Raw genomic sequence first — 23347 nt, forward strand, 5'->3', positions numbered from 1 at the left:
TTTCCGAAATTGATGCATTCAATGGACAAGTCCAAGCGGAATGTTTGGCATATGTCGAAAAATGCAATACCAGGCTACCTCAAAGAGAAGCTAACGGGACAGACCATTGTCCTAAGTAAAGGCGTCCTATATATGCATAAAATATGTGTGGGTATTTCAGATATTTTTGTAAATTTTATTCGATGTCAGAATCCGTTTACGAAGCCAAGACCGATCCAGTCGATCTAGATGGTACCTAACTATCGATAAGCAGGGTCAAGGGCTCTATGGGATCTAAGGGCTCAATGGGTTCTATGGGCTCTATAGGCTCTATGGGCTCTATGGGCTCTATAGGCACTATTGGCGCCACACTCGGTTTCAAATACGATTTTTTGTTACATTTATTTCTTTTTAGATATTCCGTCATTAATTGTTTGTTTTCTGTGGTGGGACTACTTAGGACATTCCTAAGATAGATTCTATATATTTTCCAACTGGATTTTGCTTAAGTCAATTTGAGCTACCAATATTTTCCCATCAAACGTTGCCTTGTGTGTTTATTTTTGTTCGAAAAGGAAAGTCCAATTACCATCCCATCCTTTTTCCTCTTTTTATTTGTTTTCCTTTTTCCTTTCAGGTCTTGTCTCTTTTTTGTTGTGGCTTCTTGAAAAGGAAAGTCAAGCTCCGCTCCAACGTATCTAACGTATCCAACGTACGAATATCTCCTCAGCTGTTCCTCTGTTAATCTTAATTTTTGCACACTCTCATTCGCACTGGCGATCTTTTTGTTTATTTAATTAGAGGAGGATTTGAAGAGGATTTGATGGTCGAAGAAGAGAGTGGAGTGGAGTGGAGTTGAGTTGAGTGGAGTGGAGTTTAGGGGTTCGTGTCATTAATTACTCAGCGGGCCACTCGGACACGATCTTCGGGTGGTAAGTGGCGGACGACGGACGACCGAGTGGATCGAGTGGGGATCCAAGTGCTCCCAGAGCAGAGCCGCTGCCCGGCAGCTCAGCGGGTGATTCTGGGCGCTCGTGTGGATTCCGCGGGACTTTGGACTTTCTTTCTTTGGACGAAATTGCAAATCGCGAGAGGGGCTGCAAAGGGGGAATGGCAATGGGAATCAAGGCAAATATCGTACTTCAGGGGTCTCTCCGCATCGCATCGCGTCGCGTCGCGTCGCATCTCATTTGAATGTTTGGATCGCTTTTTTGCGGCTTTCCCATGGATCGTTTGTCTTTTTTTGGGCAATCGTTTTTTATTTGTATTTTTATTTGTGGGTGTGTGTGTGTGTGTGTGTGGGATAGGGGGGGGGCGGTGGCAGCAACAGTGGAGAAAAACAATCAACGCGCCTTGAAAACGAAATTCGCATGACCAAAAGAAATGGCTTGAAAAAAATAAAAGGTACGACGAGCAAATGGGAATTGCAATTGGGAGGGTGTGTGTGATGGCACTGGGGATGCGACTAAGCGATTACCCCTCGATGGTAGATGAAAGACGGAAGGATTGCAGGAAGAGTGTTCCAGGGTGTTCCAGTGTAGGCAGGGTTTTCCCTATATAGGTATATGAATATGTGCCCCTTAAGATTGTTCCTTCGATCGTTGAGAAAGTTTCCTTTGGACCCATCTAGGTGGCATTGATGGGTCCTTATAGTGTCTCAAAGGATTAGTTTCAACTCTCAATGAAATAAAAATAGTTCTTAATGGTTTTTCGAATATGTTGGAAGAGCAGGCATATCTCTAAAATTGGGAATAGGAAATGGCTAGAAGGTACATATCTTTCGACTTCGATCTGAAGATGTGCAAATGCTTTCATCGATTTCCTTTTGTACTGGCACTACCAATGATCCTCCTCTTAATTCTCGATAGGTTCCATTTGCACCCATATTCCATCTTTAGTACTACCTCATCTATTGCTCTTCCAGGGTACCAGCGCGGGGGCATAGTTTATTTGCCTTTTGTTGAGCTCGAGCTCGAGCTCAGTTTTGTGTTTTGTTGGCCAAGTAAATACTTAAATATAGCACACACTTAAATCGCATTGGTCTTTGCCGTTCGTTCGTTGGATTTTGTGTGTTTTTGTAGCGAAAGTGAAATTAAGACCGACCCACCGACCGACCGAACGCTTACGGAAGTTCCAAATTTGAAGAGATTTCTTCTACATTTTAGTTGCTGTTTTTGCTGTTTGCTCGTAAGAGTTTCTGCTGTGATTAGTTTTAGTTTTTTTTTTGGGACGGGGGACGGTGGACGGCGGACGGGGGGGTGCTTGCAATTCCTATGTACGTGTTTGGCTTTTGCCTAATGAAAGTTAATTACAACATCAAAGCGTTGTCGCTGATCGCCAGAGCCAGCTCAGGCTCCCCGATGCCCCCAGATGGGGCACAAATTTCGATTAGGCGCGGCCAAAAAAAGGCAAGCCGCTGCCGCACAGCGCACAAATTGTGCGATGCCATTGCCATTGCCAGTGCCAGTGCCAGTGCCTGTGCCAGTCGGCTGGCTAAACTCTAAGTAGAGAAAGTACATGTAAAAGTATCTGAAAGATGCGAATCTGCTGCCGATGCGCAGTCTCTAACGGAGGTCAAAATCGCTGGCGACTTTTACCGCTCGCTTTTGGGGCATCGACAAAGAGAGAGAGAGGGAGAGAGAGATAGAAGGAGAGAAGGAGGCACTGACCCGCCCACATGGCACATGGCTGGTGGCGGATGGCTCATGGGTTCCCTGTAAATATATTACAACACTTCTGCTGCTCCATCTGTGTATCTGAAAGATGTTAACTTCAGCTCCTCGTCATTTGCATACTTAACACCTTTCTGGAAAATTTCATCGGACAACGGGCACGGCTGCACTTGAGATCTCCCTCTCCATCACAAAGGAGGGTAGGAGACGGAGGCTTTTGTGTAATTAGAAAATCATCAAGTTGCAGCAACAGCAGCAGCAGCGGTCGTGGCAGCAGCATCGGCAGCGGCATCGGCAGCGGCAGCGGCAGTCGTGTGTTACTTTCAATTTCAATGCAAGGCCTCTCCTCTCCCATTCACATCTTCCCATTGAAATGCATGATTTGTATCTTTGTATCTGCGATACACTTGCATGCCCAGGGCATGCCTGATTCTTGAGCAGCATCTGTGTCTCTCTGTTCTTTTCGGGTGAGAGCTCTGCACAGATCCTTCCCTTTGCTGCTGAAACGATTACGATTATAAGCGGAGTATTGATTGGCGGATAGAGTATCTGCTGCTTCGGCCTCTGAATTGCATTTCTTTGTTTGGCTTTCCTTTTGGGGCCGCACCTCTGCTTCTGCCTCTGACTCTGACTCTGACGCTGGCTCTGCCTCGGAATGGAGCGCCTCCGCCTCTGCCATGACTTTGCATTGCACTTTGTGGCTATTACAATTATTGCCATGGCCATGGCTATTGTTATTGTTACTGTTATTGCTTTATTGTTGCAGTTTATTGCATTGTCGGTATTCGCCATTAGGCAAGATTTAGCCTCGCTCACTCTTTTCTCTCCTTTTGCATATCTATCTGCGAGTATCTATCTTTTGGATGCCAAGATTTTCCTCTTTTTGAATACCAAAAAATAAATCGATAAACTTTCACCCCGCCACAGAGTGCGCTGTGCTCCCATTAAAATGCCATTAAGATCTATCTTTTGATCGAATATTTGCCAAAAAAAAGAACAAAAACAAAATAGTAAAAGATACATCCCCACCCCCCTTCCATCGCTGAACAATCAATAAGCAATTGCCGCGCACTAATTACACTGATTAATGCCTTATCGCATTTAAACTATCTCACAGACCCTAAACAAACCAACAAAAAGGCGGAAAAACCCCCAACAAATTTCACTTTCTAAGCAGCAAAAAAAGGCAGACAGAAAGGCAGAAAGGTAAAGAGAGCTGAGACAACAGGTGAAATCTGTGGAGCTTCCTGTATGGGGCAGCAGGTAAAAAAGCGGTAAAATAAATGCCTTTACAAAAAAGAGACCCCAAGCGGCCGAACGCCGCGAACCCCAAGTAAAAATATATATATTAAGAATAATTATATTCGAGTGAAGATCTCTCGGGGAATTGGTGGCTCTTCTGTTCCCCATTTCTCCCAGGCGAAATTGATAAGAGAAAGAGAGCCGAGACCCATCTCCTCTCCATCTCCATCGCCATCCCCATTATGGGGCCTAATGTTGCTCAATTAAATTCATTGAGCTGCATAAGCACCTTGCTACCTTCCACCCAAAAACCTCCACCAACAACTCATAATTATGCAGATGTTGGCCATTTAGGGGGCAGCCTGACTGCTGACTCTTCCACTTGCGGGTGGGGAGGGGAGGGGATGGCTGGAGAGGAGAGGGAGGTATTGCATGTCAGTCCATGGCCCGAGGGCGAGGCCGAGGCAGAGGCAGAGGCCCAAGAGTCCACAAATCGCGTCTAATTAGTGACCCGCAAATGAAGAAATTTTTTGAACAAGAAAGAAACTTTAATACCTCTGAGGGTATGTTAGGGTAAAAGAGTATACCGTGTTCTTGTAGAATCTAGAAATATGGTAGGTATATCTTCAAAACTTCACCTTGATTGGTTATTGATTACGGAAGTATCGAAAGTGTTCGTTGAATGTACAACCTTCTCCTTCTCCTGTCGTTAGTAGAGGGTACTCTTGAGTCGCATTATCGACTAGAGCACAGCCCCACTGTTCCCCCCACTTACTACGGCTATATAGTATTTCTTAATAATTTACCTACAAGACATGCAACTTTGTTGTGTCTTCTTCTGGCCTTCAGGGCTAGTGGACAGTTCTTTGTGGCTGTCTCTAATTTGTTGTTGTTTGGATTTTAATGATGCGAAAGAAAGTCCACACACACACTACTCGTACACACAGAAAAGAAGTCAGCACTCTGTCCGTATCGTATTTTCTAATGATGCATATGAATCGTTTTCCTGCATATTTCGCTTTTGGCATGCAAATCTCAGGCCAGCAGCCAGCGGCTGTCCGGCCAATAATCGAGTCGAGTGGCAGAGGCTAATCAATCAATATACGAGTATAGCCAGGCACCGAGGCACCGAGGCACCCAGTCACCCAGGCACTGGGCTCCACTGCTTCGGGGAGGAGTCTGTGGATGGGATGATGGGTCATAAATATCGAAGATGCAGACACCTTAGCAGCTTCGTTTTTGTTGTTGTTTTTTGGCTGCTTTGCTGTGCTGAAAGATGAGTGAAAATAATTAGTTATCGACGGCACCTGTGCAACAGTAGCTGCCCCACGAGTCCCTCCCGCTGCGCCGTCCCATGAGTGATGAAAACTTTCGCCAAATAATGATAGTCGGTCGAAGAACTCCTTTGATAGATGGATTCTGCAAGGTGTTTTGGGGTCGTTTGATTGGACTTTTACGGGTGCCATGACTTTTGACAATTGAGAGATTATTGGACGAACTTGAGAGGAGGCTACTTCTCCAACTGCTCTTCCCTAGGAAAAGCATCCATAGAATACTTACTTTCTATTAAACCCAACACCAACTCTGGCTTGTAACCAACTTTTACGAAAGCAACAGCTTCTGGGGACAACTATCATCCAACTCCACTCCACTCCACTCTACAGAAAGAGGAGGCATTCTCTGGTGGCAAGAACCAAGATTGAGGACAGCGTGGAGTGGAGTGGAGTGGAATGGGAATGGGAATGGGCGACAATGAATTATTCTCTTGGCTGGCAATTTCGGTGCCTATTTGTCTGTCTCACCGTCCCTCAGTCTCTCTGTCCCTCGGTATTTCTGTCTTTGGGCAAAGTGAGTGAGTTTCATAGCCAGAGCCTAATGAAAAATGTCCAAAGAGAGCTCCTTAAACTCTAATTAAAGTTTCAGGTGTGTGTGTGTGTGTGTAAGTGCAGATGGTACACTAGTATCCCCCCCTCCCTTTCGAGTGTGTCTCCCCACTGAATGGCTGAAAACGAGCCAAAATAGTTGGATAGTTTGTGGATAGTTGGATAGGTTGCTAATGCTATAAACTGTCTTCAGGCTGTGCCCATTCTGTCTCTTTGTCTCTCCGTCTCTCTGTCTCTCCGTCTCTGTGTCTCTCCGTCTCTATGTTCTCCTTTCAAGTGCTGCTTCTGCTGCTGGCGTACAGCCAACGAGAGATCTTCTCTGAAGAGATCTTTACTGGCTAATTAGTTGCCACACTAAACGATTTTGAGGATTCCTAATGATTAATATAATATACGAGTACTCCGCACTCCGTGCCACATTTATGCATTTCGTGAGCACAACAATCTCCAGCTCCAACTCCAAGTCGGAGCATAATTCCCCAGAGACACCGAAGGCCTAACAGTTCGTTCTCCCTGGCTTTGGGGATTTGGTGCTTTGGCGTCTTGGAATCTTGTGGCCATCTTCCGGTTAAAGCCATAAAAAAGTACGTACTCTGCTTGTTTTTTTTTATGATTTACTTTGTTTTGTTTCGCACTTTTTTCCAGCACCTTTCTTTCTTTCTTGGTGGCGTTCCACAGAAATGTACTTTTTCTTTTATATGCATAATTCTTGATAATTTTTGTGAGAGGTTTTTATGGATTGTCGTTAATTGAATTTGTGGCAAGGTAACAACACAGCAGAGGCAGAGGCACAGGCAGAGGCACAGGCACAGGCCCTCCGTTTGCTCCCGGTTTTTGTGGCAGCTGCTTTCTAATCAACATTGCTCCAATGATTTGCGTTTTCAGCTGCTTAAAGCTCGGACGTTGATTCTGATTTAGATTCTGGTTCAGTTTCTGGTTATGTGGCTGCTTCTGCTTTAGTTTTAATTGTTTTTGCTTCAGCAGCGTTTAGAGAAAGAGGAAGCCACAGCATCGGAGGCAGTGCCACAGCGCCTGCCTCCCGATATGCCTTGCCTCCTCCTCCTCCTCCTACTCCTCTCTGCTTGAATAATTACGACAGAGCAGACGAGGAGCAGATCCGAGGCATGTCATGGCAATTTGGTCAAGAATTAAAGCAGCAAATGCTCGTATACACAGTTCTATAATTTTGCTGCCATTAGCTTCCAATGTAATTTTATAGCTTTATAATTGGTTTCTTTTTTTCGGTCAGAGAGTTGAGAGTAGTTTTCCTTATGTTTGCATTTGCATTTGCTCTGTGGCTGTTTTCTTCGGGATTTCCATTTGTGATTTCAATTTGTTTTTAATGGACTGGCAATCGAACGGGTTTTAATGGCTCCTAACATGTTGCGTATCCAAAATATTCCTCAAATGGATAGATTTCAATTAAAATTTGTTGATACTTTTATATATTTTTGTACACATTAGTTACATGAACGTTCTCCGAATATCTACCTAATCGTTACCTTACACAGTTTTAGAAGCACTGCATTAGTTCCGCAGCCGAATAAGAAACAGCCTGATAGTATGCAATGAAAGTAGCACTACCGCGAGGACTTAAATGGTCAGTCCCAAAAGTATGCAACAACTTTAGCCTTTCTCAGTATGTAAAACACATGTAGACTTGCATGTAGAAGCCATGTAGCAATGATCCACAAGTCTTTCCATAGAATCCAAAGAAAACAATCCCAATATCTAAATTAAATTCAAAAGATATGTACCTCAACGAACCCTGAATAAAAAAAACATTTATGTATTAAATCTGATTATGTTTTTTGTCATAAATTAAAGTTTATTCTTGCCTTTTTACAACATTTCAAACACAAATCTCGCACATTTTTCGTTGCTCGTTTTTTTTTTGTTTTTCTTGATACAAATAAATCTTTACAAATTATATAGAAAAAGTGTGGATCAGAGGGGACGAGGAGAGGCGTCAATATACGATGTGCATACAGATATACATATATAAAAAAAAAATTGATTACATGGTTTTTCTTTAAAGAAGGGATGATAGCATAGTAGAAGCCTTTGTGCAATTTCTAAATTAATTTCATATTTTCGCACACAAAAATTGAACTCTCAGCTGCCAGAGTTGCCACAGTTTCAAACTGTCTATGAATTATGCAATGGAATGGACATGTATCCCTAAGATACAAACCCCTACTCTTTTGGCACACACCCACATCCACATTTCCGGTCTCCCTTGCTCTTTCTGCTCCTTTGCTCTGTTGCTCTTTGAAATTTAAATTATATCGGAAACTGTGCTTTAGTTATACATTTTCATATATATATAAAGTATATACAATTTATGCGATGCGATACGATGCGATGCGGGATAATTACGAGTATAGTTTGTTGCTATTTTACATATACATACGAGGAGGGTGCGGTGCGACCCGACCCGAACCGACCCGCCCGACCCTCTTCTGGTTCTTTCTTCCTTTTTCCGTCCATAAATATTCATTACAAATTATTTGTATAACAAACTTTTCGACTCTTAAAACTAATTAAATATTTATATCATACGAAAAAAAAAAACACACGCTACGCTTCCTTCCTTTCGTTTCCGTCCTTCCTTTCGTCCTTCCACAAAGAACTTTACACATTCGCGAATATCTTTTGTAATTGAATTTTTAGTTTTAAGTTTTTCTTTCATTTTCTTTCATTTTAGTTGGTATTTTGGCGAGACTCAATTGGCTCAGTCGGTATGGTATCTATATATAGTAGCTGCTACTCCTGGCTTCTTCCTTTACAATGGTTTTGTGTGTGTGTGTCTGTGTGTTGGGGTGTGTGTGTGTGTGGCTGTGGGTGTGGAATGATTCCATCGATCCTTGGGGCAGGGAATTCCTGGGCTGGGCTCCTCAATCGTTGGCCATGCAATACCCCGAATATGTCTGTATGTTGTCCTCCAGGAAACTCTCTCCGGCTATGACCCCCGACTGCGTATGGTGGCTGGGGCAGCGGTGTCCCTTGGGGCACTGGCAGAGCGAGTTGATGTTCACTTCGTCGAGGAACTCCTGCCGCTTCCGCACCGTGAAGAGCTTGCAGGGCTGCTTCCTCTGGCATCGAAGGCGCTGTTCAAAGAGAACGGAATGGAATGCTTAGAAGAGATATATATATTTTCGAATGGGGCTACTGGATCTTACCGTCAGAGGAGAGCAGGCAAAGAGATAGCGATAGCCGGGACTGCCATCGCCTATGGGTTCCCTCTTCGTGAGGTACGTCACCGAGTTCCTGGGACACCGACAGTGGACCACCTGCTCGGTGACATTCGCCTCCGCTGCCGTGGTCAGTGTCCAAGTGTAGTCCCGAAAGTGTCTGTGGAGAAAGATCGATAGGGATTAGTAGAGATTCCTGCCAGTGGGAGATCTCGTTGGACTCACTTGCACACGGGCAATTTGTGGACTGGCTGGCACATCTTGTAGTGGCGCGTCTTGTCCGCTATGGTGTGGCCATCCTCGACGCCCAGGCTGCTGGGACAGCCGCCAATGTAGCTGGTGGGGGCCGCCTCCTTCAAGCCCCGATGCCCCGAGTGCCGCATGTGAGCGGATACTCGTGGGGGGTACTCGTTGTCCTCCACTTCTGCGTAGGGGGACGAGGGCAGGGCATCGTTGTAGTCCGGCGACTGATCGATGTGATCCAGATCCAGATCATTCTCGTAGACGGCCCCCAGCTTCTGCATGAGCTTCTTCATGTGCATGCTCTCGAACTTCTTGTCCTGGAACTTGCCCATGAGCATTCGCTTCAGCTGGAGCATCTCCATGTCGTAGTAGCTCCTGTACTTGGAGCCGCCATCCATGGCGGAGCCACCGGAGCCGGAGCCGGAGCCGGAGCCACCCACCTGGTGGCTGTGATGGCTGTGCAGGATTACATTGTTGGGCAGGCGATTCGACTCCGGGCAGCGGCACTGGCGCTCGATCCACGGGGTCTCGTACAGATCGATCTTGGAGCAGACGGCATTCGGTGCACAAACGGGCAGATCATCCTCAGAGTCCTGCAAAAGGGATGAGGATTGCGTGGGTTAGAGATTGTTAACATTCACTAGGGGGTTCACGGGGTTCAGGATTCACGATTCACGATTCGGGACTCATTGAATTGGTGAATGAATAAAAATAAACGACGCTCTGAATGGCTGAATGTGAATGTCCTACCCGAAAAGTTTCACTGTCAACAGAGTCCTTTCTTTGGCCACTCGGCGACTTGATTAACATAACTACAAGGACTCAATCGCTCTCTGAAGGCATCCTTCGGCTCTGTTTGCTTTTGTTGAGGGGTTCGGGTGCGGGTTCAGAGGATGTTCGGCATTTCATTAATTGAATTCTCTCCAGAACAGGACGAAAACAGTCCCAAAAGTTCGTCCAGGTTGTTTGCTTAATCCCCCGGCCAATAAAAACTTATGTGTTGTGTCGTCGTCCTGCATGCAGGCAGGCAGGCAGGCAGACAGGCAGACAGGCAGGACATGCCATCAAATCCAACTACCACACTGTTGAGGAGACGACACAAGACACTCTCGAGGCAAGGTCCTTTTCCTGCTACTACTCGTATCGTTCGATTTTATTTTATTGTAAGTGACTCTCGAACGGCGCAGAAACGACAGGTTTCCCAATGAAATTATCGAAAGCAATCAATTTTTTAAGTGGAACTCTGTCGCACCCCCCTCCTCCATTTGGCGGTGGCACATCCCTTCCATGGTTTTCCTATTCTTGAGGGTTTTTGTTTGGTTTCAATTTCATTTTCTGCGTCTCGTCTGCGTTTTTGATTTTTATTCAAATTATTCCATTATTTTTTCGGGGTTTCGATTCGGTGTTTTGGGAATCCCTAACTAACGCTGCACCTGCCGGCTATGCTACCTGAGAAGAGGGCACTGGGCTTAGGGTCAATCCATGGCTTTGGTTTGGTTTCGTTTCGTTCCTTCTGCTCCTGCTCCTGCTACTCCCGCTCCTGCTATGGCAAACCGGAAGTCCGGAAGTGATTTAGTGCAAGGCGGCGGCTCAACTGACGGACTGACGGAAGTAAGTGCGCACACATTGAAAAGGGATTAGCCTCGAGTCTGTGGCAGGGGCAGGGGCAGTGCCAGTGGCAGGGGCAGTGCCAGTGGCAGGGGACACCGGAAGTAGGCTAAAGCCAGGAAGAAAACAGGTTCTGCTTCTCTGTTCCTCTGTTCCTCTGTCCCCTGACCTTTTACCTTTTTGCTCAATTGAGCAGCAGCTCAATCACTCTCTCTCTCTCTCCCTCTCCCTCGCTCTGTCCCCGTCTCTTCCGGAAGTAGTCTGCCTGCCTTCCTTGTTCCTGTTTCTCTTTCTGTTTCTATTTCTCGCTCTCCTCCTTATTAGTTTTATTTACTTCCTGAATTTGTTGTTCCGCTGCTGCTGCTTCCTTTTTCTCATTTGTTTTCTTTGGACTCCTCTGCTCGCCTCTCCACTCCACTCCACTCCACTCCATTCTGGTTCTGGTTCTGTTTCTGTCTTTCCTCCGATTCCCACGCATTTTTGACCTACTTTCTGGTGGAGGCAGGCAGGCAACAGTACAGCACCTGCCTTTTTTGGGGCATGTCCTTCCTGCTGCACAAGTCCTTAACCCTTTCTTCACTGTTCTCTGTTCTCTGTTGTGTGTGTCCTCTCTGTTCCCTCGCTTTTGGATTATTCATATTTCAAGCAGAAGCAGAAGCAGAAGCTTCTGCAGGCATTGCTGAGATTCCTTTAAGGGAGGATCTACCCCCAGGATATGGCAGGATATGCCCCCTTGCTCTCTCTCTCTCTCTCTCTCTCTCTCTCTCTCCCCCCTTAAGCAGCGTGAGAAATTCTTTGAAATTCGAGCATGTTTATTGGGATTTCTGGAGAGAAGGAGCAGGAGGAAGGTCTCTTCTGGGTCTCTGCGTTTCTTGTGTGCTGTGCTGTCGATGGGGGGAGGGAGGGGGGATATGGCACTTCAAAGACACAACAACACACATCACCGTTATACTTTTTTACATATCTCTTAGAGAGGGGGAGAGGGAGAGAAATGCTTCATCGACATTCCATTGGCATTCGCTCATTCGCTCACGAGATGAAAAGGTGGGGCATGCCATGGATTGGAGTAGGGCCACAGATACACAGATACAGATCCACAGATAAACAACAACAGAATAAAGCACGAAAGTTTCTACAGAACCAACAACAAGAAGAAGAAGAAGAAGAAGCTCTGAAAAGTAGTAAAAGTTTTGCTCAAGCAAAAAGCCGAAAGAAAACAAAAGACGGAAAACACGAGGGGAGAGCCACCGGATTTCCGGTTTAACAGCTCCCCAAAAAAAAAAAAAAAAAAAAAAAACACCAAGCAAAGGGAGAGGCGAGGAGTCAACGGAAAGGGGCAGAGAGCGAGAGACAGAGAGATAGAGATAGAGGGGGGGCAGCAAGCGAAGCTGCTGCTGCTGCCACACTTTATAATTTGCTCGATCTCCATCCACAGCACGCGTGTGGGGCACAAACACAAAACGCCGAACACACACCCAGACGGAGAGAAAGGAGACAACAATTAGCTTCATGTGTCAAAGTGCAGTGCAAACGGAAGTTGAGAACGCGCCACAGACAATGAAAGAGTTGCCGTTGCCCTCTGCCCCCTGTGCCCCCTGTGCCCCTCTGCCCCTTGGCCCTCTGTCCTGTGTTCTCTGCCCCAAACAACAGCTGGACCTTGTTTCTCATATGTACAATATGTATGTGTGCAACGTGCAACGTGAGGCGGCAAGCATTGAAGAACTTTTCGACTTTTGTTTTCAATGGAAAGCCGCTGACTGACACCCCACTCCCCACCGCACACCCCACACCCCACACCACGAGAGAGCCAAGCGGGAATCAGTGAAAAGAGAAGAGAGTGGGAGATCCAGCAGCCAGGCCAGCCAGCTCTTTAATTGAATCACAATTAACCCCAGCACACCACAGAGGGCTACGGGGGGGCGGAGACGGCGGTGGAGAGTGTAAGGCTCCCCAATGGCATTCTTGTGGCTACTTCGAGCCTCATTGTTGTCATGCCTCATGGGGCTGCATGAATGCGCGTTGGAATGTCACGCAACGGAAGTGAGCAAAACTCTTGCCAGAAGCTCGAGGGGTAGCCGCCCCGGGGGGCGGAAGAGGAGTCTGTGGAGAGCTCTCGGGGAAAGCTGGAGAACACTATGGAGAACCGATAACCGAGACATAGACATGGGGCAGAACTTGCGAGAATGACTTACAGAATCTGCTCTAAATAGAGAATAGTAGTACTTGTTCCCAGGGAATAATCTACACAAAGATGCACCTGCTGCTGCTGCTGCTGCTGCTGCTTCCCCTATCAATAACCGAAGAGAATCGAAAGGACAATCAATGGGACATAAATTTCCCAACAGAAAGCGGAAGATGCTCTAAAGAGCAGCAACAGTTGGTTGAGGCATGGTTTTCCCCCTGCCCCCCCCCACCCCCGGGTATATCCCTATCTCCGGGGTTTGGGTTCCCATGAGGGCGTTGACGCACAGGCACAGGCACACGCACACCACGATCAACGTCCGGGGGAAAAATAGACGATTTTTTCCCGTGTATGCAGCATGCAGCAGCATGTGCGTGTGCGTGTGCGTGTGTGCAACCGTTAGATGATGATGCTGCTGCTGGTGGCAGCAGCCTGCCGCCTGCCACAAGTGTGTTGCACCACTACCTGATGATGCTGCCGCCTGCCCATGCCCCTGCCCCTGCCCCTGCCCCTCTGCCTCTCTGTGTTATCTTTTGTCTGTGCGTTAATGATTTTTCTATACATTTCCTTTTCACATTGTTTTTTTTTCCTTGGTTTTTTGTTAGAGACAGACAGAGAGAGAGAGAGAGAGAGGGAGAGAGGGAGAGAATTATGCAATCTGGCGTCGTCATGTGGCAGAAAGTAAGCGGAAGTATGCCCTGGCCCTGGGTATGGTCATCTCTCATCCCAATAATACTGCATAACATATTTCTTGCGATGGTTTCGTTTCCTCTGCTGTTTACACGAAAATTCAATTAAAAATTGTTAGAAACGGAAGTGGAAGAGGCAGCAGCACCACCGCCAGAGCCACCAGAGGCACCAGAGGCAGTGGCTATGGAAGAAGCCGCTTGCTGCGGAAGTAACACGGAAGTTGTTAGGTCACTCTTCATCTTCATCATCATCATCATCATCCGAGTAAGTCCCACAGAATTCCAATGAAAACTCTCATAGAGAAGGGGCAGAGAGAGAGAGCGTACGGAAGGGAGCGGCATCCGATAGCCGGAAGTAGAAAAGATTTTGTTCCTCACAAAAATAAGAAAAAACTCAAGAAAATACTTTGCATAGATTTCAGAGATTTCACATCCCAGATCCCAGATTGAAGCAATCGAAGAGGAATCGCCTCGAGGAATGAACGACCACAGACGACAGACGACAGACTGGTGGAGACCAGACCCCGTGCCACTTTTGCTTGCTGATTTCCAGCTCTCTCGCTGCCTCGCCTTAACGGAAGCATGCCCCGCCACCGCCACCGCCACCGAGGGAGAGAGAGAGAGCAAGAGAAAGAGAGAAAAAAACATTTTCATTCATAAAAAAGCAGAAATTCCAAAAGGAAGCAACGCAAAAGTCAAACAGACAGCAGAATTTACAAGAATGTTGAATGGCCAAAGGGGAAAGGGAGTAACCGAAGTGGGGAATACCCTGGGAATTATATTTGAGAGGCTTTACTTAAGAACTTAAGAGGAATGATTCCTAAAAAAGGAATGATTTGCAGACAAATTTATAGATTTTTTGAATCCTTTTGGATGGGTTTTTTACATAAATCTATGGAATATTTCGGAGATTAATACCTTTTACGCTCCCTCACAGCCGAGGAAGCCATAAAGGTGGATCCCACATCGCCTCAAATCCACTCCTGCCGTTCCCCAAGGCAAACTCCTTTGGGAACTCGTAATACTCCTCTCCGAAAGTCAAGGATTGTGGAGGGTATTTATCTGTGAAACTGGTTTCTCTCCGGCAAAAGCCAGTCAATTGCTGCAGCTGAATAGGCAACAGGCAACAGCCACCAACAACAAACAACAAGCTACATGCAACATGCAACAGCAACTTCCCCTTGTGGTTATGGTGGTGGTGGTGGCTGCCGCTTGATTTTTGCGTAGCTTGTTGATCGTCACAATTAATGATCGTCTACGCACCACACGGACATCCACAAACCACATCCACATCCTCAGCCCCAGCCTCAGCCTCTGCCTCTGCCTCGTACTCCAAACCACAATCATTCTCAGCTGCTGTTGCTGTTGCTGCCACAACGGAACGGAAAAAAGTAATTCATTCATTCATTCATTCATTGAGCAGCCACAAACATCGTGGCATAGTTGTTTGTGGCCTTTTTTGCTGATGCTGCTGCTGCTGCTGCTGCTTTCTGGCCTTCTGGCAATTGTTGCTTTGGCCAAAAACAACAGCAACAGCAAACAAAATACAACCGCAAAATGTTGGCTAACTGAGGGGGGGCTTGGGGGATGGGAGGAGGCTACAAACATGTTGCCGATGGCCGCGGCAGCGGCAGCCGCAGCAGCAGCAGCAACAGCAACTTGCGGCTTCTGATGCTGCCTCGCTGAAGCGCTTTTGCCTCCTTTTACGCGCTTGCCGCCAAATAAATAAAACGCGGACAAAGGCGATTTTTATGAATGAATGAATGAATGAGTGAGTGAATGTGCATGTGCATGTGAATGTGTTGCTGCTGTGGCGTCTCTTGTTTTTGCAACAACAGCAACATGCGGGCACAAACGCGCGTAAAACGCCAACAAAACGCTGGCAAGGCAACGGTTTTGTGTCGGATAATTACGATTGTTGCCTCCGTAAGCAGCCGCACCCCTGAGCTTCCACCTTCCTCTTCCACCATGAAAAGCAAACTCTTTGGATGCCCCTCCTCTGTGTCTCTTTCTCTCTTGTCTGCCGCATGCCCCCACCTTAAGAGGCGGGCAGGCGGTTGTTGTTTACTCAACGTCTGATGCTAGTGCTTGCTGCTGCCTCGTGAGTTTTTTATGAATGAAAAAATACTCGTACAACAGCAGCAGCAGCAGCAACGGCAGCGGCAGAAGAAAAACAGCAACAAGAAGACCAACAAAAACTATAACAACACCCAAGAATACAGAAAAGAACAACCATTCATTCATTCATGCCGTCATTCATTGAGCTTTTGCTTATTTTTATAGTTAATTCATAGTATATTTTTGTGCCACGCCATCGGTTTTGTTTATAAACAACAAATTGCGCCTTTGGTCACGTAATTAGCACACTTACACGATCCGATCAGAGATCTTTTGTTTGCGTGTGTGTGTGTGTGTATAAATACCCCACTCCCCACAGCCCGCCCTCCCCTCCAGTGGGGGGGGGGGGGGTGTTCCGAACACAAATTGGAACGTGTCCATCAATAACTGTAACAAGGTCTCGGTCGGTCTTCTCTCGGTCTTTGGTCTCTCTTCACTTCTCTTGGCCATTAAAAGCGGAAATGATCCAAACCACATTTCCGCCATTGGGAGAAAAGTTTCCACCAAGTGGCACACAAAAGCCAAGACAACAACAACAAAAACAACAGAAGCAACAAGAAGCCAACAATGAGATCAACTAACCGAACAGAGATCTACAGATCAAGAGATCTATCTATCTATCTACAGATCGTATACAAGTGTATTTCGGATTCGCTGGAAAGTATATCCAAAGACATCCAAAGTGTAGGCACAAAGATTATGTACAAGGAGGAAGAAGGAAGCATTTGTGGCAATTTCTAAATAACAGAAACTGCGTACATACGGATTCAAGATCAGCTGAAGGAAAATAAAGCATTTGCTGGACTCCTACGTATATGATTTTAAGGAAGAAGGAAGCATTCTGAGGATCTATAATGTGTAAAATGCACAAAGAATACTCGATTAGAGGCAGAGCTCTTTGTCGAAGAAAGCATTCTAGAGGCAAAGATATCTAGCGATGAGCAGATAATGTATTTGTCGAGAGTACAAGATTATGTGGAAGCAAAAAGAACTGCTAGATCTTCAAGGTATAGAAATATAGTATAGATGTTTTAGATTCTACCTACAGCAATCCCTTAAAGGTAAAGCTAAAGACGGTTAGGATTCCCTAGAATATGAATCATCTAAGAGCTGTCTTTCAAAGATACTCCCAAACTGCCATCAAACTAGAACTCTCCCATGAGGAATAACCCTCTGCCAAATCTCAGCTTAGAGTATTCCCCGCCTCGACCTGCTCCAGCTGCCTTTCTGCTTTTTTCTTCTTTTTTTTTTTTGTTATTTCATATAAGAAACATATGTATGTATACAGCGTGTATACATATATATGTATGTATGTACATGTATAGTACGTATGTATATATAGTATTGTATCTATAAAAGTTGACTTGGCGCGCGCGCGCCAGCAACAAAGTATATATTTGTTGTAGAAGCCCGAAGTCCGGAGAAGCAGCGAGGGGGGGGGGGGGGGGGGGGAGGGCAAAAGTGGGCAAACTAGTTTTTTGGTATCCGAGCATCCGTTGGATCGGATCGGATCGGATCGGTGGGGCTCAGGTTGTAGATTGTTGTTGCTGTTGTTGCTGCTGTTGCTTTGAGGCATTTTTCTCAATGGAGCTGCCTCTCAGATTGTAGACTTGGGCATTTTTTTAGGTGAATAATTGCGGTATGTTATTTTTTATGCAAATATTTCGTATACGAGTGGAGTATACGTGTACGTGTGTGTGTGTGTGTGTGCGTAGATGTCTGTGGCATCCAGACACACTTAACCGATATATATTTATATATGGCCATTGTTGCTGTTGTGGTTTGTTGTGGATCTTGATGTCTACTCTCTTTCAGTATTTGTTTGATATTTTTTATGATTATTTTTGGTTTTTTTTTTCTTTCTGTTGGCCTTTGGATTCACATTGAATAATTTCTATTTTTAGCATAAAGTGGAGAGTGGCAGAAGGGAGGGAGGGAGGTAAGGCAGCGAGGGAGGGGTGCAAACATAAATTGAAATTATGAAAACATGATATGCGCGAATCAAGGGAACACCGATTCGATTATGGGATTAAACATGATTTTTGTTTGTTTTATTTTCAGAATAAATGAGCGATCATAGATCGACGAAAAGGAAGAATTCTCATCATTTTAAAAACTTAAAAGACATTTGAGGATCATTGATTGTTGCACAGATCTAAGAGATCATTATGAAGATCCATTCGGGAGAAATTCTGATCATTAGATATTCCCAGAATCCCCCGGAACAAACTAGAGAGAAGATCTCTATCGATCAATTAGCGATCGCATGTACTACAGCAATTCATTCACAAGAATCGAATCGAATCGAATCGAAGGGAGAGTTGAGATCCCATTATGAACGGGCGGTTTCATTCACAAGATTCAGCGGATCGGCCCAATCGGCTATCGGCTATCGGCCAAAGAATTGATTATTTCTGTGAATGGAAAAATACTCGTGTGAATAAATTGACTCGTACTGAATGGCAGATCAATGATCAAGCTGAAAACTAGTTCCAATCGAAAGATACAAATTGTGGCAAGCAGGCTAGTATCTCGCATCCGATGGATGCATGGATTAGCATAAAGATGCCATAAATTGCCATCAAGGGTGTGGTTCGGTTCGGTTCGATTCGATCTCATAGATTGATAGATATTCGATTGCAAAACCCCTGCATTAAGTATACGCACTGAAGGCCCTACCAAAGAAACACACAAACAGCTAAGAAAAGGTTTTGCTGTGGCCTAAAAAGCATTTTCACACCTGGCTGCATTCAACGCCCACCGAATCCCACAGAATCTTAACGTGGCCAAGACCCCAGACCCCAGGCAGAGAGGAAGGAAAGGGAAAGAGTTGCGTTTGCGTTTGTGTTTGTGGCACGCTTGATTTGTTTATGCATTTCCCAGTCAATTGGAATTTGTGGCATCGGTTGCCGTCTGAGAATCCCCCTTCACCTATCCAATGCTTCTCCATCCACTTTTGGCCATGCCACGCGCATGCCACTCCATCGACTTCGGCATCGACATCGACATCGAGTTGTTTAGGCCAAATATGCGTGGCTGATGGCTGATGGCCGATGCCTGATCTGTTTGTATATGGCCAACAAATTGCTGTGGCAGCGATGCTTGTAGCTGTTCTGTTGTTTGGCTTTGCTTTGCCCATTCATACATGGCATTCGAGGCGTTCGCTCATTCATTCATTCACCCGTTCATTCATGGATTGACTTGCTCAGCGAAGCGAGAAGCTGACGTCGTTGCTCATCCAGCGTTTACGTTTCCATTCATTCATTCGTTCATTCGCTTGGTCTGCACATGCTGCCCCTTTCCCCTTTCCCCTTTCCCCGCCCTACCCCTACCCTCTACTCGCACACTTCTACTCCCCTCCCTTGCCCCTGCTCTGCACCCCTTTTATCCATCAGGCACACCATTATCATCATCATCATCATCGGCATCGTAGTCGTCGTCGTCGTCGTCGTCGTCGTCGTGGTCGTGGTCGTATTTCATTCATGAATTTTCTTTCATTCAGCTTTGGCCTCACTCCTCAACTCCCTCCCCACTTCTTTCTCCCTCTCTATGCCTCTCTCTCTCTCTCTCTTTCACTCTTGTTCTATCTCTCTGTCTCTCTTTGTGTGTTGTTGTTGAAAACGTTTTTAAATACCGGAACTGAATGTTTAGCGCTTTTAAGCATGGGAACTTTTTGTTTTCTTCCATTCAACTTTTCTCTCTGCACCCAACCTCCTTCCCCTTCCACTTCCACGTACCCTTCCTCCTCGCTCTATCTCTATTTCTCCCTCTCTCTCTTTGCCTTTTGTGGATCTCTATTCCGTTCCGTTCTCGTATAAGGCATCGTTTTGTTTTTTGTTTTTTTTTTTATTGCAAGTTTCCAAACAACAGGAATCTCTCTTCTGGATTATATTTTAGGTGTTTTTTTTTGTTTTTTTTTATATGCGTTCCAAAAATTTATTGCAGACATTTGGATTTCAAAATTTATGGGCCAAAGATCAGATCAGAGTCAGGAGGAGGAGAAGGACGGGGATCTAAAGAGCACTAGAAGGGTAGATCAGCTGTGGTGTGAATGAACGATGGATAGATCGTGATGCTAGACAAGGTGGTTAGAATCCGTGTGATTTCCTTGCTCATTCATTCTGAAAATCCCCATTAAGAATCCCTCATGGCTCCCTATGGCTCTTTAATCTCTGTTTTCCGTACAGGGTATCCCAAAGTCGTATTTGTAGCATTCGTAGCCCCATTTCTGGCTTGTTTATACTGTCAATATTTTCCTTTTGATTGCTGTTGATATTTCACGCCTTGGCCCCATGGGCAACAACAACAGCCAGACAACGACTTTAGGGAGTGTTTTTTGTCATATGACATTAGACATAATAGATATCTGATACATGATATATGTCCCTCTCTCTCTCTCTCTGTCTATCTGCCAAACGCTTGATTTATGGCCAAAGAATGAGGCAAACAATAGTCCCCGACTTGACCTATGATCCAGAATTCCGAATTCAGAATTCCGAATTCAGAATCCAGAATTCGCATTGTAATGGATTTCATTGGAAAGATGAAAGATCTCAATCGCTGAGGAGGGATACTCGCACGATCTGTTCTGAGCCGTTCTGATGCTCTGATGTGACGTGATGGGTGGTTCCGGGCTTAGCATTAAAACGGTTCTTAGTCATGCTTTCGGGGTTTGGGGCTCGGGGCAACAGCATTGAACTCTTGACCCGCTCTTGTTGGCTAATTGGTTTAGGGTATATCGGGTACCGCAATTGCGAGTGCTCTCCGAGTCCCCGATCTTCGACTTTAATTAATCAAATGCTACGACTACGAAGCAGCAGCAGCAGCAGTAGCAGTGGCAGCAGCAATGCTCGGATCAGAGTCAGAGTCAGATCTCTGCTGGTCGGGGGCTGCAAACAACTTTCATTTTTCATCTAGAGCGAGTGCGAGTGCGAGTGCTAGTGTACTGCTGCTCGTATCTGCTGCAATTAAATGTGCCATATGCGTGCCACCGATCGAAGCAGCAGCAGCAGCAGCAGTAGCGTATGGGCAGCGCCTATATAGTAGCTTTGGCTTTGGTGGGTGTCAAGTGTAATGTTTAATGTGTAATGGGGTATAGGGCGGCAGCTAAATATAGCCAAGCCCCGGAGTTGGGGTTAGTCTCTCTCTCTGTCTCTCTCTCTCTCTCTCTCTCTCTCTCTCTCTACCTCTACCTCTGCCTCTATCTCTGTCTCTATCTCTTTCAATATACGATCTATACGACTATAGTGGGGGAACCCAGCCCAAAAAAAGTTGCATTGCAAAACCTGATGTTGCGCTGTGGCGTTGCTGTTGCTGTTGTTTTTGCCATCGTTGCCGTTGATACTTATTGCTGGCGTGGGCAACTTACAAATGGCAACAGCTACGGCAACAGCAACAGCAACAACAACAACCAGTTGACTGGAGGCAAGCCGTTGAGCAGGTGTCTGCTGCTGCTGCTGCTGCTGACGACGTTACCTGCATTATGCAACCTGCCATTGCCAGTCGTTGCTGTTGTTGCTTTTGTTGTTTTTGCATAGATCAATACAAAATAGCAAGAGAGATACATACCCTTTAGATGGTTAGATACCCTTGAAGCTACATAAGTTGTACGGGGGGACTAGGGTGGGATTGAAGTGGGATTATCTTTGGTCATAGCTTCGACTTGTACATATCTTCTTTCTGCTTTACAAGGAAGGATCAGATCAGTGTTTCGGGTCTGCAAACATCTCTTCAGGCATACTCTTAAAGAGTATCCGAGGAACATGTTGCAGCAGCACTACCATTCCCATTCCCACTACCATTACCCCGACCACGACCACTAGCTCTAGCAATAGCTATTAGCCAGGCCAATGCCAGCTTGAATATCTATCTAGGTTTAATAATTATTTGATTAGGTATTCTTGGATTCAATCACTCACCCCCACTTGGTAGAGTATGCGCAGGTCCTTCTCCTTGTGGCCGTGTTTGCTGTTGGCCAAACGATGTTGCTGCTGCTGTTTCTGCAACATTTGACGTGCCTTCCGTCGGGACTCGGCCAAGTCCTGCTGCTGTTGTTGCTGTTGCTGCTTTTGCTGCTGTTTTTCCTTCTGCTGAAGGTCTGGCGGTGCTGCTGAGATGCTCACTACAGTTAGTGGCTCTGTGGCAGGCTTGGGCGTGCTGCTACTGCTGCTGCTGCTGCTGCTGCTGCTGCTGGTGGAGAGTATTGCTTTTGTTGCAACATCTTTGGCATCGTAAATGGTGTACTCCAGGCTCTTGTGCGCCGCTGCCCCCGTGGCCGTGGTCGGCGTCAGTTCGTACACCTCGAGGGGGAGGCGCGTGCCCCGTGCGACCAAGGGCAGGAGGAGCAGCCACATGAATATTATTGAATGCATGATTCCCCGTTGTCGCTCTCTCCGTTTCTCTCTGTGTATTTTTTTTTTTTTTTGTTATGGTGTGGTTGTAATTGACACTCGATGGAAATCGTAATTGAAATTGAAATTGAATCAATTCAAAGCTGTCTCTTTCCCTTTCTTTCCTCCTCTGTCTCTGTTTCTGACTCTGTCTCTTTCGGATCAGATTTGCTGGTTGGACAGTTTGTGCCGCCAAGAACCTGGCCCCTGGCCCATGGGGCACAGACACAGATACAGAGCTACAGACACCACAGACACACTCTATCTATCGGTTGACTAAAAAAAAAAATCAGGTTTCGAATCGATCAATCGATTGAATGTCACTGCTTTTGAAACACTTTCTTGGTTTTATCGAACACTCGCGACATTTGATCCTCCTCTGATCCAATCCGATCTGTTCCGATCCGATCCTCACTCTCTTGCAAGTTTCGTCTCTTTCGCTCGACTCTCGACTCCTGGCAAAGTCCTCGTCTTGGCTTCGCTCCTGCTCTTCGGTTTCTTTCGTTTCTGTACGGTTCGTTCTCAGTTCTGGCTCGTATTTCTTCTGTTCGTGGTATGGTATTCGTTTCTGTTCTGTTCGTCTGCTCGCGACCAATTCACTTTTCGAAGTGATCAAACGGAAAAACGAGCTGCTGCATGTCGGCGGTGTCGGTGCTTGTCGCTGCTTGCTTGCTTGCTTGTTTATTCAAGTCCGCTCACGAGAGCGGAGCGTGGAAGCATCAGAGGCAGCGCGAGGGAGAGAGAGAGAGAGAGAGAACAGAGCAGAGCAGAGCAGCGACGCGACGCAGGCACGCCATGAATGAATGAACATGTTGTTCAGGGTATATTCAGTGGAAGGTAGGGCGGAACGGCTCTCAAGCTAGCCTCTTTTCACTCTCTCTATCTCTCTCTCTGGCATGCATTGAATGCAGTTTTATTGTTTTTAGTATCGGTCTTTTTATTCAGATCAATCCTCAATCTATGGAAGACGCTGGCGAGGTTAAGGGTACAGAGAGCCAGCACTCTTTTCCCCATCCCACACCTTAATCGACACTTGCCCATAACTTCATAGTTCCACTAATAAATATGCAACATTTATGAGAGCACTCTCTGGAAATGCCATACCTTCCGCCCAGTGCACCTTGGCTGCAGCATCCATTTGATGCTGA

The 23347-nt window shown here is 46.0% G+C and overlaps 2 protein-coding genes across 2 annotated transcripts in view; one reads left to right on the forward strand and one right to left on the reverse strand.

Annotated features, from left to right (window-relative positions):
* LOC6599714 (elongation factor-like GTPase 1) overlaps positions 1-23347 on the forward strand; it is an 86225-nt gene that overhangs the window by 51791 nt on the left and 11087 nt on the right. The window lies entirely within an intron of this gene.
* Positions 7618-22780, reverse strand: LOC6599715 (protein giant-lens). Its single transcript, XM_002024864.2, has 4 exons — positions 21729-22780; positions 9196-9806; positions 8959-9130; positions 7618-8886 (listed from the first exon to the last, which is right to left on the reverse strand). The coding sequence occupies exons 1-4, from the start codon at positions 22179-22181 to the stop codon at positions 8674-8676; spliced, it is 1449 nt and encodes a 482-aa protein (XP_002024900.2). The 5' UTR covers positions 22182-22780; the 3' UTR covers positions 7618-8673.

This window comes from Drosophila persimilis, unplaced genomic scaffold (assembly GCF_003286085.1).
Source record: "Drosophila persimilis strain 14011-0111.01,24,50 unplaced genomic scaffold, DperRS2 tig00000676-arrow-arrow-pilon, whole genome shotgun sequence".
Taxonomy (NCBI): domain Eukaryota; kingdom Metazoa; phylum Arthropoda; class Insecta; order Diptera; family Drosophilidae; genus Drosophila; species Drosophila persimilis.